This window comes from Oncorhynchus gorbuscha, linkage group LG02 (genome assembly GCF_021184085.1).
Source record: "Oncorhynchus gorbuscha isolate QuinsamMale2020 ecotype Even-year linkage group LG02, OgorEven_v1.0, whole genome shotgun sequence".
Taxonomy (NCBI): Eukaryota; Metazoa; Chordata; class Actinopteri; order Salmoniformes; family Salmonidae; genus Oncorhynchus; species Oncorhynchus gorbuscha.
In genome coordinates, this window is record NC_060174.1 from 2,604,650 (window position 1) to 2,620,617 (window position 15,968).

General features: G+C 47.5%; 1 protein-coding gene across 2 annotated transcripts in view; it reads left to right on the plus strand.

The window, feature by feature from the left end:
• The window catches only part of nme7 (NME/NM23 family member 7), a 119,478-nt gene that overhangs the window by 94,379 nt on the left and 9,131 nt on the right, over positions 1–15,968 (plus strand). For both annotated transcript variants that reach the window (XM_046299640.1, XM_046299641.1), the window contains one exon: positions 12,161–12,268. In XM_046299640.1, the coding sequence (XP_046155596.1) occupies positions 12,161–12,268 (108 nt within the window). The remainder of the gene's footprint in view (positions 1–12,160; positions 12,269–15,968) is intronic.

The window sequence follows — 15,968 nt, forward strand, 5'->3', positions numbered from 1 at the left end:
GGTGTCACTACTGTGATGTGCTTCTACACCTGCATTGCTTGCTGTTTGGGGTTTTAGGCTGGGTTTCTGTACTGCACTTTGAGATATCAGCTGATGTACGAAGGGCTTTATAAATACATTTGATTTGATTTGATGTCACTCTACTTTGGTTTCACTCTACTGTGGTGTCACTGCACTGTGGTGTTAATACTGTGCTGTTACTCTACTCTGGTGTCACTCTACACTGGTGTCACTCTACTCTGGTGTCACTGCACTGTGTTGTCACTGCACTGTGGTGTCCCCGCGCTGTGGTGTCTCTGCGCTGTGATGTCTCTGCGCTGTGGTGTCACTACTGTGGTGTCACTGCACTGTGGTGTCGCTCTACTGTGATGTCACCCTACTTTGGTTTCACTCTACTGTGGTGTCACTGGACTGTGGTGTCACTTCACTGTGGTGTCGCTCTACTGTGGTGTCACTGCACTGTGAAGTCACTGCACTGTGAAGTCACTGCACTGTGATGTCACTGCACTGTGGTGTCACTGCACTGTGGCATCTCTGCGCTGTGGTGTCACTCTACTGTGGTGTCACTTCACTGTGGTGTCGCTCTACTGTGGTGTCACTGCACTGTGGCATCTCTGCGCTGTGGTGTCACTCTACTGTGGTGTCACTTCACTGTGGTGTCACTCTGCTGTGGTGTCACTCTACTGTGGTGTCACTCTACTGTGGTGTCACTCTACTGTGGTGTCACTCTACTGTAGTGTCTCTGCACTGTGGTGTCACTGCACTGTGGTTTCACTGCACTGTGGTTTCACTGCACTGTGATGTCACTACTCTGGTGTCACTGCACTGTGGTGTCACTGCACTGTGGTGTCACTGCACTGTGGTGTCACTGCACTGCGGTGTCACTGCACTGCGGTGTCTCTGTATTGTGGTGTGTGTTGTATGAGACAGTCCCTGATTCTCTTCCTGTTACCTGGGAGACGGCACGAGTTCATCAAAACATCCTCCTGATGATACATGAGACTATTCCTTTATTAGTGCACACCATAAGGCGCCGGTCAAAAGTAGTGCACTATGTAGGGAATAGGGGTCATTTGGGTTCCCTGGACAGCAGCATAATTTATTTCCATAACTGTAATGTTACAACAGTCTAATGTTACCATCAACACCATCTAAGTTGCCTGCTCTAAATGGCTTCAGTAGTTATCTAATACCCCCCCCACTTCCTGACCATTACTAACCATTACTAACCATTTCTAACCATTACGAACCGTTACGAACCATTACGAACCATTACGAACCATTACTAACCATTACTAACCATTTCTAACCATTACAAACCATTACTAACCATTACGAACCATTACTTACCATTACTAACATTACTAACCATTACTTACCATTACTAACCATTTCTAACCATTACTAACCATTACTCACCATTACTAACCATTTGTAGATCTGCTGAAAACAGAAGTCTGATCAGAACAAAGAGGTTAAAAAATGACTAAGGTTTAACATATATTCTTTAGTTCAAATTAAATTATATTTATTGGAGGACTCTGCTGTATAAAAAACGTCTGAATAGGAAAGTCAAATGAGATGATACAGTTGAAGTGGGAAGTTTACATACACTTAGGTCATTAAAACTCGTTTTTCAACCACTCCACAAATGTCTTGTTAACAAACTATAGTTTTGGCAAGTCGGTTAAGGCATCTACTTTGTGCTTGACACAGGCATTTTCCAACAATTGTTTACAGACAGATTATTTCACTTATAATTCACTATATCACAATTCCAGTGGGTCAGAAGTTTACATAGACTAAGTTGACTGTGCCTTTAAACAGCTTGGAAAATTCCAGAAAATGATGTCATGGTTTTAGAAACTTCTGATAGGCTAATTGACATCATTTGAGTCAATTGGAGGTGTACCTGTGGATGAATTTCAAGGCCTACCTTCAAACTCAGTGCCTCTTTGCTTGACATCAATTGTCAAAAAACAATTGTAGACCTCCAAAAGTCTGGTTCATCCTTGGGAGCAATTTCCAAACGGCCTGAAGGTACCACGTTCATCTGTACAAACAATAGTACACAAGTATAAACACCATGGAACCACGCAGCCGCCATACTGCTCAGGAAGGAGACGCGTTCTGTCTCCTAGAGAGGAACGTACTGTGGTGAGAAAAGTGTATATCAATCCCAGAACAACAGCAAAGGACCTTGTGAAGATGCTGGAGGAAACAGGTACAAAAGTATCTATATCCACAGTAAAACAAGTCCTATATCAACATAACCTGAAAGGCCGCTCAGCAAGGAAGAAGCCACTGCTCCAAAACCACCATAAAAAGCCAGACTACGGTTTGCAACTGCACATGGGGACAAAGATCATACTTTTTTTGGAGAAATGTCCTCTGGTCTGAGGAAACAAAAATGGAACTGTTTGGCCATAATGACCATCGTTATGTTTGGAGGAAAAAGGGGGAGGCTTGCAAGCCGAGGGAACACCATCCCAACCGTGAAGCACGGGGGTGGCAACATCATGTTGTGGTGGTGGCAGCATTATGTCATGGGGGTGCTTTGCTGCAGGAGGGACTGGTGCACTTCACAAAATAGATGGCATCATGAGGTTGGAAAATTATGTGGATATATTGAAGCAACATCTCAAGACATCAGTCAGGAAGTTAAAGCTTGGTCGCAATGTGTCTTCTAATTGGACAACGACCCCAAGCACTTATTTAGCATTCAAATGCAAATCAATTTATAACATTTTTGACGTGCGTTTTTTCTCTATTTTTTTGTTGCTATTCTGTCTCTCACTGTTCAAATAAACCTACCATTAAAATTATAAACGGATAATTTCTTTGTCAGTGGGCAAACATACAAAATCAGCAGAGGATCAAATACTTCTTTCCCTCACTGTAGATGCTGCCTGTCTGCACTCCCCTGACTGGCCAACACAACACTGTGAAACGAGAGAGAGAGACAGATAGAGACGGGAGAGAGACTGATAGAGACGGGAGAGAGGGAGACTGGAGAGAGGGAGACTGGAGAGAGGGAGAGAGAGGGAGACTGGAGAGAGGGAGACTGGAGAGAGGGAGACTGGAGAGAGGGAGACTGGAGAGAGGGAGACTGGAGAGAGGGAGACTGGAGAGAGGGAGACTGGAGAGAGAGGGAGACGGACGAGAGAGGGAGACTGGGAGAGAGACAGGTGGAGACGGGGAGAGAGAGACAGGTGGAGACGGGGAGAGAGGACAGACTGGAGAGAGAGAGAGGGAGAGACAGATGGAGACAGGGGAGAGAGAGACAGGTGGAGACGGGGAGAGAGACAGATGGAGACGGGGAGAGAGACAGATGGAGACGGGGAGAGAGACAGATGGAGACGGGGAGAGAGACAGATGGAGACGGGGAGAGAGACAGATGGAGACGGGGAGAGAGACAGATGGAGACAGGGGAGAGAGACAGATGGAGACAGGGGAGAGAGACAGATGGAGACAGGGGGGAGAGACAGATGGAGACAGGGGAGAGAGACAGATGGAGACAGGGGAGAGAGACAGATGGAGACAGGGGAGAGAGACAGATGGAGACAGGGGAGAGAGACAGATGGAGACGGAAGAGAGAGATGTACAGACTCATTGAGCATAACCTTGCTATTGAGAGAGGCCAACGTAGGCAGACCTGGCTCTCAAGAGAAGACAAAATGAGGTGGAAACTGAGCTGCACTTCCTAACCTCCTGCCCACTGTATGACCATGTTAGAGACACATATTTCCCCTCAGATTACACAGATTCACAAAGAATTAAATAACAAATCACATTTTAATAAACAAATAAAGATTAGTGACCCGTTGCCCCAAGAAAAGGGCAACCAGTGAAGAACAAACACCATTGTAAATACAACCCATATTTATGTTTATTTATTTTCCCTTTTGTACTTTAACCATTTGTACATCGTTACAACACTGTATATAGACATAATATGACATTTGTTCTTTTGGAACTTCTGTGAGTGTAATATTTATGAATTGACATTAATGAGACATTGATGGAGAGAGAGAGAGAGAGAGGTAACATGGTAATAAAGCCCCATGAATTGAATTAAGAGACAGATGGAGACGAGAGAGAGAGAGAGGTAACATGGTAATAAAGCCCCATGAATTGAATTAAGAGACAGATGGAGACGAGAGAGAGAGAGAGGTAACATGGTAATAAAGCCCCATGAATTGAATTAAGAGACAGATGGAGACGAGAGAGAGAGAGGTAACATGGTAATAAAGCCCCATGAATTGAATTAAGAGACAGATGGAGACGAGAGAGAGAGGTAACATGGTAATAAAGCCCCTTGAATTGAATTAAGAGACAGATGGAGACGAGAGAGAGGTAACATGGTAATAAAGCCCCTTCAATTGAATTAAGAGACAGATGGAGACGAGAGAGAGAGGTAACATGGTAATAAAGCCCCTTCAATTGAATTAAGAGACAGATGGAGACGAGAGAGAGAGGTAACATGGTAATAAAGCCACTTCAATTGAATTAAGAGACAGATGGAGACGAGAGAGAGAGAGAGGTAACATGGTAATAAAGCCCCATGAATTGAATTGAGAGACAGATGGAGACGAGAGAGAGAGATAGCGAGATAGAGAGACACTAGAGGTGGTGGTAACCATGGGGTGATTCCCGTCATGCTCTTACATCATTAGACCATCCAGGGCTGCTTGCCCAAAGTAGTGCACTATGTAGGGAATGGGGCTCTGGTCTATAGTAGTGCACTATGTAGGGAATAGGGCTCTGGTCTAAAGTAGTGCACTATGTAGGGAATAGGGCCCTGGTCTATAGTAGTGCACTATATAGGGCTCTGGTCTAAAGTAGTGCACTACATAGGGAATAGGGCTCTGGTCTATAGTAGTGCACTATATAGGGAATAGGGCTCTGGTCTATAGTGGTCCTTCTGTAGCTCAGTTGGTAGAGCATGGCGCTTGTAACGCCAGGGTAGTGGGTTCGATCCCCGGGACCACCCATACGTAGAATGTATGCACACATGACTGTAAGTCGCTTTGGATAAAAGCGTCTGCTAAATGGCATATATTATTATATATTATTATTATATATTATAGTAGTGCACTATATAGGGAATATGGCTCTGGTCTATAGTAGTGCACTATGTAGGGAATAGGGCCCTGGTCTATAGTAGTGCACTATATAGGGAATAGGGCTCTGGTCTATAGTAGTGCACTATGTAGGGAATAGGGCTCTGGTCTATAGTAGTGCACTATGTAGGGAATAGGGCTCTGGTCTATAGTAGTGCACTATGTAGGGAATAGGGCTCTGGTCTATAGTAGTGCACTATGTAGGGAATAGGGCTCTGGTCTATAGTAGTGCACTACTATAGGGAATAGGGCCCTGGTCTATAGTAGTGCACTATGTAGGGTATAGGGCTCTGGTCTATAGTAGTGCACTATGTAGGGAATAGGGGCTCTGGTCTATAGTAGTGAACTATATAGGGAATAGGGCTCTGGTCTATAGTAGTGCACTATGTAGGGAATAGGGGCTCTGGTCTATAGTAGTGCACTATATAGGGAATAGGGTGCCATTTGGGATGCGGTCCATGAGAACAGGGAGGGGACACTGCTGCTTCTGTATGCTGTTTTGAGTGGTCATTTCATGGGCCAATGCATGTTAGTACTGTACAACAAAACATCTCCTACAGAGAAACTTTAACAATATCTCTTTCACCAGAAATGCTGTTCTGTTTAAATTGTAAAGGTGGACTGAATCCAGAATCAGTTCGTAGGCCAGTTAAATAGAGGCAGGAAGTCCCTGGGTTCTGAAAGGAAGCACCAGAAATCAGTTCGTAGGCCAGTTAAATAGAGGCAGGAAGTCCCTGGGTTCTGAAAGGAAGCACCATTTACAGCATCATTCATGGTTTAATATGGAAACAAAAGTAGGATTGGGTTTCATAGGTTTTACACGATTAGAGCAGAGAGACAGACGGTTTTGTTGCATTTGAAGTGTGTCTTCTAGCAGATAAGACCAGCCGTCTATTGGTCTACTGGCATGGGTACAACACATACAGAGATAGAGCAGGCAGAAAGGGAGGAAGTAGGATTTGTCTCCGTCCCTCCGTGCAGGGCAGCTAGGTGACATCATTGACAGTGTTCATTAGTGTTGGTGTTTTGTGAGTCATTATTTGTAGGGTGCCGGGCAAGGTTACAATTATTTATAGGGGTCAGGGCTTAAGAGGGTTAAAGTGATGTCAGACTGTCAGGAAACAGACAGAGAGGTAGAGAGGTACAGTCAGAATCTGTCCAAAACAAAGATCAAGCCTCATATCTAAAGGTTATTTTTCCAAATAGGATCCAACCGTGTCTGGTATGAGCTCCATAGCACCCTGCAGTATTATGAGATAGCCTAGCTTGCTCTGAAGCAACTGTCTCTCTGTCCAGGCTGATTATTCTCAACCAAGGCTAATGGTTGTGAGAACAAGGGTTTTAGCGCTCCGTTGGGCTCATTAAAATTAAATTAAGCTCTCCGACTGCCAGGTCACTTGTGGGTAACTAATGCAATTACAGAGAGCCCACTTTGGGCAGGAATTATTTCAGCTCTGAGAAAATCTCCCCCCGAATTTCCCACTCTCCTCTCTCTCCCGCTCTCTCTCTCTCTCTCTCTCGCTCTCCTCTCTCTCTCTCTCCCGCTCTCCTCTCTCTCTCTCCCGTGCTCCTCTCGCTCTCCTCTCTCCCTCCCTCCTGCTCTCCTGGGCTCGAACTCCATGCAGCCAATATGGAAGGCAGTTGGTAAACAGCAGGCTAGGCAAGCTCCAGCATCCAGCAGGCTCCAGCATCCAGCAGGCGAGGCAGGCTCCATTATCCAGCAGGCGCCAGCATCCAGCAAGCTAGGCAGGCTCCAGCATCCAGCAGGCGCCAGCATCCAGCAAGCTAGGCAGGCTCCAGCATCCAGCAGGCTCCAGCATCCAGCAGGCTCCAGCATCCAAGGCAAGGTCACTGTAACATTACTCACTATCCTGTCGTTACCCATGGAGGGTTCATCTCCCTCACACTAAAACCCACGGAGGGTTCATCTCCCTCTTTACTAAAACCCATGGAGGGGTCATCTCCTTCACACTAAAACCCACGGAGGGTTCATCTCCCTCACACTAAAACCCACGGAGGGGTCATCTCCCTGACACTAAAACCCACGGAGGGTTCATCTCCCTCACGCTACAACCCACGGAGGGTTCATCTCCCTCACGCTACAACCCACGGAGGGTTCATCTACCTCACGCTACAACCCACGGAGGGTTCATCTCCCTCACGCTACAACCCACGGAGGGTTCATCTCCCTCACGCTACAACCCACGGAGGGTTCATCTCCCTCACGCTACAACCCACGGAGGGTTCATCTCCCTCACGCTAAAACCAACGGAGGGTTCATCTCCCTCATGCTAAAACCCACGGAGGGTTCATCTCCCTTACGCTACAACCCACGGAGGGTTCATCTCCCTCACGCTACAACCCACGGAGGGTTCATCTCCCACTCATGCTAAAACCAACGGAGGGTTCATCTCCCTCACACTAAAACCCACGAAGGATTCATCTCCCTCACACTAAAACCCACGGAGGATTCATCTCCCTCACACTAAAACCCACGGAGGGTTCATCTCCCTCACACTACAACCCACGGAGGGTTCATCTCCCTCACACTACAACCCACGGAGGGTTCATCTCCCTCACACTAAAACTCATGGAGGGTTCATCTCCCTAACACTAAAACCCACGGAGTGTTCATCTCCCTCACACTAAAACCCACGGAGGGTTCATCTCCCTCACACTAAAACCCACGGAGGGTTCATCTCCCTCACACTACAACCCACGGAGAGTTCATCTCCCTCACACTACAACCCACGGAGGGTTCATCTCCCTCACACTAAAACCCACGGAGGGTTCATCTCCCTCACACTAAAATGTCTGCAGCATTGAAGGTCTCCAAGAAGACAGTAGCCTCCGAAGTTTGGAACCACCAAGACTCTTCCTAGAACTGGCGGCCCAGCCAAACTGAGCAGTCAGGGGAAGAGGGGCCTTGGTCAGGGAGGTGACCAAGAACCCAATGGTCTCTCTGTCAGAGCTCCAGAGTTCCTCTGTAGAGATGGGAGAACTTCCAGAAGGAGAGCCAACTCTGCAGAACTCCACCAATCAGGCCTTTATGTTAGACTGGCCAGACGGATGTCACTCCTCAGTAAACGGCACATGACAGCCTTCTTGGAGTTTGCCGAAAGGCACCTGAAGACTCTCAGACCATGAGAAACAAGATTCTCTGGTCTGATTGAACTGTTTGGCTTGAATGCCAAGCGTCACGTCTGTAGGAAACCTGGCACCATCCCTAAGGTGAAGCATGGTGGTGGCAGCATCATGCTGTGGGGATGTTTTTCAGTGGTAGGTACTGAGAGACTACTCAAGATTGAGGAAAAGATTCATGTTGCAAAGTACAGAGAGATCCCTGATGAAAACCTGCTCCAGAGCGCGCAGGACCTCAGACTGGGGCGAAGGTTCACCTTCCAACAGGACAACGACCCTAAGCACACAGCCAAGGCAACGCAGGAGTGGCTTCGGGACAAGTCTCTGAATGGCCCAGCCAGAGCCAGGACTTAAACCCGATTAAACATCTCTGTAGAGACCTGAGAATAGCAGCGACGCCCCCCATCTAACAGATCTGCAGAGAATTATTATTTAACCAGGCAAGTCAGTTAATTAAGAACAAATCATTATTTAACCAGGCAAGTCAGTTAATTAAGAACAAATCATTATTTACAATGACGGCCTACCCCGGCCAAACCCAGACAGCGCTGGGCCAATTGTGCGCCACCCTATGGGACTCCCAATCTCATCCGGATGTGATGTAGCCTAGAACCAGGGACTGCAGTGACACCTCTTGCACTGAAATGCAGTGCCTTAGATCGCTGAGCCACTCGGGAGCACTGGTTCCTGTCTTTTGAGTGAGAGCAAACCGTCAGAATGTAAAGCATGTTGTCGCTCATTGGCAGTGCTTTCTCTCTTTGTTAAGGTGTCTGCATGTGCTTCCCATCTGAAATAGTTTGGAACAGTTTGTGCCAAATTATGAAGACATTTTGTGACGTTTTGGTTTTTGGCAAGGTTTTTTTTGTCTGTTCGTACTGGGGGGAATCGTACTGGGGGGAACCATCCCTGGCTAGTGTTCCTCTGATATTAACTAGACTGAATCGTACTGGGGTGAACCATCCCTGGCTAGTGTTCCTCTGATATTAACTAGACTGAATCGTACTGGGGTGAACCATCCCTGGCTAGTGTTCCTCTGATAATTAACTGGGGGAACCAGACTGAATAGTGAACTGGGGGGAACCATCCCTGGCTAGTGTTCCTCTGATATTAACTAGACTGAATCGTACTGGGGGGGAACCATCCCTGGCTAGTGTTCCTCTGATATTAACTAGACTGAATCGTACTGGGGGGAACCATCCCTGGCTAGTGTTCCTCTGATAATAGACTGAAACTGGGGGGACCAGACTGATAAAATGAACAAACATCTGGGGGAACCATCCCTGGCTAGTGTTCCTCTGATATTAACTAGACTGAACCATCCCTGGCTAGTGTTCCTCTGGGGGGAACCATCCCTGGCTAGTGTTCCTCTGATATTAACTAGACTGAACCAATCTGATATTAACTAGACTGAATGGGGTGAACCATCCCTGGCTAGTGTTCCTCTGATATTAACTAGACTGAATCGTACTGGGGTGAACCATCCCTGGCTAGTGTTCCTCTGATATTAACTAGACTGAATCGTACTGATATTAACTAAACTGGGGGGAACCATCCCTGGCTAGTGTTCCTCTGATATTAACTAGACTGAATCGTACTGGGGGGAACCATCCCTGGCTAGTGTTCCTCTGATATTAACTAGACTGAATCGTACTGGGGGGGGGGATATTAACTAGAAACCATCCCTGGCTAGTGTTCCTCTGATATTAACTAGACTGACTGGGAGGGGAACTGGGGGAACCATCCCTGGCTAGTGTTCCTCTGATATTAACTAGACTGAATCGTACTGGGGGGGAACCATCCCTGGCTAGTGTTCCTCTGATATTAACTAGACTGAATCGTACTGGGGGGAACCATCCCTGGCTAGTGTTCCTCTGATATTAACTAGACTGAATCGTACTGGGGGGAACCACTGGCTAGTGTTCCTCTGGGATCGTACCATCCCTGGCTAGTGTTCCTCTGATATTAACTAGACTGAATCGTACTGGGGGGGAACCATCCCTGGCTAGTGTTCCTCTGATATTAACTAGACTGAATCGTACTGGGGGAACCATCCCTGGCTAGTGTTCCTCTGATATTAACTAGACTGAATCGTACTGGGGGGGGGACCATCCCTGGCTAGTGTTCCTCTGATATTAACTAGACTGGCTAGTGTTCCTCTGAATTAACTAGACTGAATCGTACTGGGGGAACCATCCCTGGCTAGTGTTCCTCTGATATTAACTAGACTGAATCGTACTGGGGGGGGAACCATCCCTGGCTAGTGTTCCTCTGATATTAACTAGACTGAATCATACTGGGGGGAACCATCCCTGGCTAGTGTTCCTCTGATATTAACTAGACTGAATCGTACTGGGGGAAACCATCCCTGGCTAGTGTTCCTCTGATATTAACTAGACTGAATCGTACTGGGGGGAACCATCCCCTGTGCTAGTGTTCCTCTGATATTAACTAGACTGAATCGTACTGGGGGGAACCATCCCTGGCTAGTGTTCCTCTGATATTAACCACGTACTGAACCATCCCTGGCTAGTGGATATTAACTAGACTGAATGTACTGGGGGGAACCATTGTTCCTCTGATATTAACTAGACTGAATCGTACTACTGGGGGAACCATCCCTGGCTAGTGTTCCTCTGATATTAACTAGACTGAACCAAGTGTTCCTCTGTAGACTGAATCGGGGGAACCATCCCTGGCTAGTGTTCCTCTGAGTGTTCCTCTATTAACTAGACTGGATCGTACTGGGGGGGGGGAACCATCCCTGGCTAGTGTTCCTCTGATATTAACTAGACTGAATCTGATATTAACTAGACTGGACCGTACTGGGGGGAACCATCCCTGGCTAGTTTCCTCTGATATTAACTAGACTGAATCGTACTGGGGGGAACCATCCCTGGCTAGTGTTCCTCTGATATTAACTAGACTGAATCGTACTGGGGGGGGGAACCATCCCTGGCTAGTGTTCCTCTGATATTAACTAGACTGAATCGTACTGTGTTCCTCTGGGGGGAACCATCCCTGGCTAGTGTTCCTCTGATATTAACTAGACTGAATCCTACTAGGGGGAACCATCCCTGGCTAGTGTTCCTCTGATATTAACTAGACTGAATCTGATATTAACTAGACTGGGGGAACCATCCCTGGCTAGTGTTCCTCTGATATTAACTAGACTGAATCATACTGGGGGAAACCATCCCTGGCTAGTGTTCCTCTGGGAACCATCCCTGGCTAGTGTTCCTCTGATATTAACTAGACTGAATCTAGACTGAATCATACTGGGGAACCACTGGCTAGTGTTCCTCTGGGAACCATCCCTGGCTAGTGTTCCTCTGATATTAACTAGACTGAACCATCCCTGGCTAGTGTTCCTCTGGGAACCATCCCTGGCTAGTGTTCCTCTGATATTAACTAGACTGAACCATCTGGCTAGTGTTCCTCTGGGGGAACCATCCCTGGCTAGTGTTCCTCTGATATTAACTAGACTGACCATCTGGCTAGTGTTCCTCTGGGGGAACCATCCCTGGCTAGTGTTCCTCTGATATTAACTGAACCATCCCTGGCTAGTGTTCCTCTGAATAACTAGACTGAACCATCCCTGGCTAGTGTTCCTCTGGACTGAACCATCCCTGGCTAGTGTTCCTCTGATATTAACTAGACTGAATCGTACTGGGGGGGGAACCATCCCTGGCTAGTGTTCCTCTGATAAAATGAACAAACAGCATAAAAGAGATGAGGAAGAAGAAACATTACATTTGGCCTTAATTGGACATGAAATGTCTCGATGTTGGCATAGTCCCTCTAATTTCAGTCATCTCGACATGAACCCGCTGCATGTTTTCGGAAACATTCGGTTTATTCCTATTAATGCTAACAAATGTATTTTTGCTCTTTCCCAGGAGATTGCTCGTCATCTTCGTCCCGACTCGTTAAGAGCTCTGTATGGTAAAACCAAAGTACAGAATGCTGTCCACTGCACTGACCTCCCCGAAGACGGGGTACTGGAGGTACATACATACTGGCATCTCATTCATCCACACATTAGTATTTCAGAGTAGCTCTGAAACCCACAATCATTCATCTGTTTAGCACTGAAGCTCATCAGAAGAGGAGTAGCAATTGATGTCCATTCAGACTGCTGTTTGTATCTCACAGTGACCAGACCAGGAACAGAATGGAGCTAGGTCCCAAATTGCACCTTATTCCCTACATAGTGCACTATGGGCCCTATAGGCCGTGGTCTAAAGTAGTGCACTATATACGGAATAGGGTGCCATTTGGGATATAGACTAAAGCAGCAACAGCAGGACAGTCTCATGACTCCAGTCTGTGGGCCGAGCCGCTACGCTACAGATCCCACTGGGAAAGAATAGCAGGGCATTTAGAAACAAACCTATTGTTTAGTAGGGCAGGGAGGGGGGGAGGGAGGCAGGGGTGGAGGGAGGCAGGGGGGGGGTCTGACCTGTTGGACGTCATTGTTGGGGAGGGAGAGAGAGAGAGCAGAGCTCCTGATCTGTTGAGCAGTGAGCAGAGCAGCCAGGCTAGGGACAAATGGCTCCTTGTTAATCATTAGCCTGGTGACTGGCTGAGCTGAGCTGCCAAACACATTCCAGGGCCCAGACGAACCACTTTGGGGAGAGGACCACTACACTGGACTGGGAACAGTCACGCACTGCTATAGTCCTGTCTACTGCTATAGTCCTGTCTACTGCTATAGTCCTGTCTACTGCTATAGTCCTGTCTAACATAGTGCTATAGTCCTGTCTACTGCTATAGTCCTGTCTAACATAGTGTTATAGTCCTGTCTACTGCTATAGTCCTGTCTAACATAGTGCTATAGTCCTGTCTACTGCTATAGTCCTGTCTAACATAGTGCTATAGTCCTGTCTAACATAGTGCTATAGTCCTGTCTACTGCTATAGTCCTGTCTCACATAGTGCTATAGTACTGTCTACTGCTATAGTCCTGTCTTGTCTTCTGCTATAGTCCTGTCTACTGCTATAGTCCTGTCTACTGCTATAGTCCTGTCTAACATAGTGTTATAGTCCTGTCTTGTCTTCTGCTATAGTCCTGTCTACTGCTATAGTCCTGTCTAACACACTGCTATAGTCCTGTCTACTGCTATAGTCCTGTCTAACATAGTGCTATAGTCCTGTCTAACATAGTGCTATAGTCCTGTCTACTGCTATAGTCCTGTCTCACATAGTGCTATAGTACTGTCTACTGCTATAGTCCTGACTTGTCTTCTGCTATAGTCCTGTCTACTGCTATAGTCCTGTCTACTGCTATAGTCCTGTCTAACATAGTGCTATAGTCCTGTCTACTGCTATAGTCCTGTCTAACATACTGCTATAGTCCTGTCTACTGCTATAGTCCTGTCTAACATAGTGCTATAGTCCTGTCTACTGTTATAGTCCTGTCTTGTCTTCTGCTATAGTCCTGTCTACTGCTATAGTCCTGTCTACTGCTATAGTCCTGTCTAACATAGTGCTATAGTCCTGTCTACTGCTATAGTCCTGTCTAACATAGTGCTATAGTCCTGTCTAACATAGTGCTATAGTCCTGTCTACTGCTATAGTCCTGTCTCACATAGTGCTATAGTACTGTCTACTGCTATAGTCCTGTCTAACATAGTGCTATAGTCCTGTCTAACATAGTGCTATAGTCCTGTCTACTGCTATAGTCCTGTCTAACATAGTGCTATAGTCCTGTCTAACATAGTGCTATAGTCCTGTCTACTGCTATAGTCCTGTCTAACATAGTGCTATAGTCCTGTCTAACATAGTGCTATAGTCCTGTCTACTGCTATAGTCCTGTCTAACATAGTGCTATAGTCCTGTCTACCGCTATAGTCCTGTCTACTGCTATAGTCCTGTCTAACATAGTGCTATAGTCCTGTCTAACATAGTGCTATAGTCCTGTCTACTGCTATAGTCCTGTCTACTGCTATAGTCACATTTACATTTACATTTAAGTCATTTAGCAGACGCTCTTATCCAGAGCGACTTACAAATTGGTGCATTCACCTTATGACATCCAGTAGAACAGTCACTTTTACAATAGTGCATCTAAATCTTAAAGGGGGGTGAGAAGGATTACTTATCCTATCCTAGGTATTCCTTAAAGAGGTGGGGTTTCAGGTGTCTCCGGAAGGTGGTGATTGACTCCGCTGTCCTGGCGTCGTGAGGGAGTTTGTTCCACCATTGGGGGGCCAGAGCAGCGAACAGTTTTGACTGGGCTGAGCGGGAACTGTACTTCCTCAGTGGTAGGGAGGCGAGCAGGCCAGAGGTGGATGAACGCAGTGCCCTTGTTTGGGTGTAGGGCCTGATCAGAGCCTGGAGGTACTGAGGTGCCGTTCCCCTCACAGCTCCGTTGGCAAGCACTATGGTCTTGTAGCGGATGCGAGCTTCAACTGGAAGCCAGTGGAGAGAGCGGAGGAGCGGGGTGACGTGAGAGAACTTGGGAAGGTTGAACACCAGACGGGCTGCGGCGTTCTGGATGAGTTGTAGGGGTTTAATGGCACAGGCAGGGAGCCCAGCCAACAGCGAGTTGCAGTAATCCAGACGGGAGATGACAAGTGCCTGGATTAGGACCTGCGCCGCTTCCTGTGTGAGGCAGGGTCGTACTCTGCGGATGTTGTAGAGCATGAACCTACAGGAACGGGCCACCGCCTTGATGTTAGTTGAGAACGACAGGGTGTTGTCCAGGATCACGCCAAGGTTCTTAGCGCTCTGGGAGGAGGACACAATGGAGTTGTCAACCGTGATGGCGAGATCATGGAACGGGCAGTCCTTCCCCGGGAGGAAGAGCAGTCCGTCTTGCCGAGGTTCAGCTTGAGGTGGTGATCCGTCATCCACACTGATATGTCTGCCAGACATGCAGAGATGCGATTCGCCACCTGGTCATCAGAAGGGGGAAAGGAGAAGATTAGTTGTGTGTCGTCTGCATAGCAATGATAGGAGAGACCATGTGAGGTTATGACAGAGCCAAGTGACTTGGTGTATAGCGAGAATAGGAGAGGGCCTAGAACAGAGCCCTGGGGGACACCAGTGGTGAGAGCGCGTGGTGAGGAGACAGATTCTCGCCACGCCACCTGGTAGGAGCGACCTGTCAGGTAGGACGCAATCCAAGTGTGGGCCGTGCTGGAGATGCCCAACTCGGAGAGGGTGGAGAGGAGGATCTGATGGTTCACAGTATCGAAGGCAGCCGATAGGTCTAGAAGGATGAGAGCAGAGGAGAGAGAGTTAGCTTTAGCAGTGCGGAGCGCCTCCGTGATACAGAGAAGAGCAGTCTCAGTTGAATGACTAGTCTTGAAACCTGACTGATTTGGATCAAGAAGGTCATTCAGAGAGAGATAGCGGGAGAGCTGGCCAAGGACGGCACGTTCAAGAGTTTTGGAGAGAAAAGAAAGAAGGGATACTGGTCTGTAGTTGTTGACATCGGAGGGATCGAGTGTAGGTTTTTTCAGAAGGGGTGCAACTCTCGCTCTCTTGAAGACGGAAGGGACGTAGCCAGCGGTCAGGGATGAGTTGATGAGCGAGGTGAGGTAAGGGAGAAGAGAGGAGGGGATAGGGTCAAGCGGGCAGGTTGTTGGGCGGCCGGACGTCACAAGACGCGAGATTTAATCTGGAGAGAGAGGGGAGAAAGAGGTCAGAGCACAGGGTAGGGCAGTGTGAGCAGAACCAGCGGTGCCGTTTGACTTAGCAA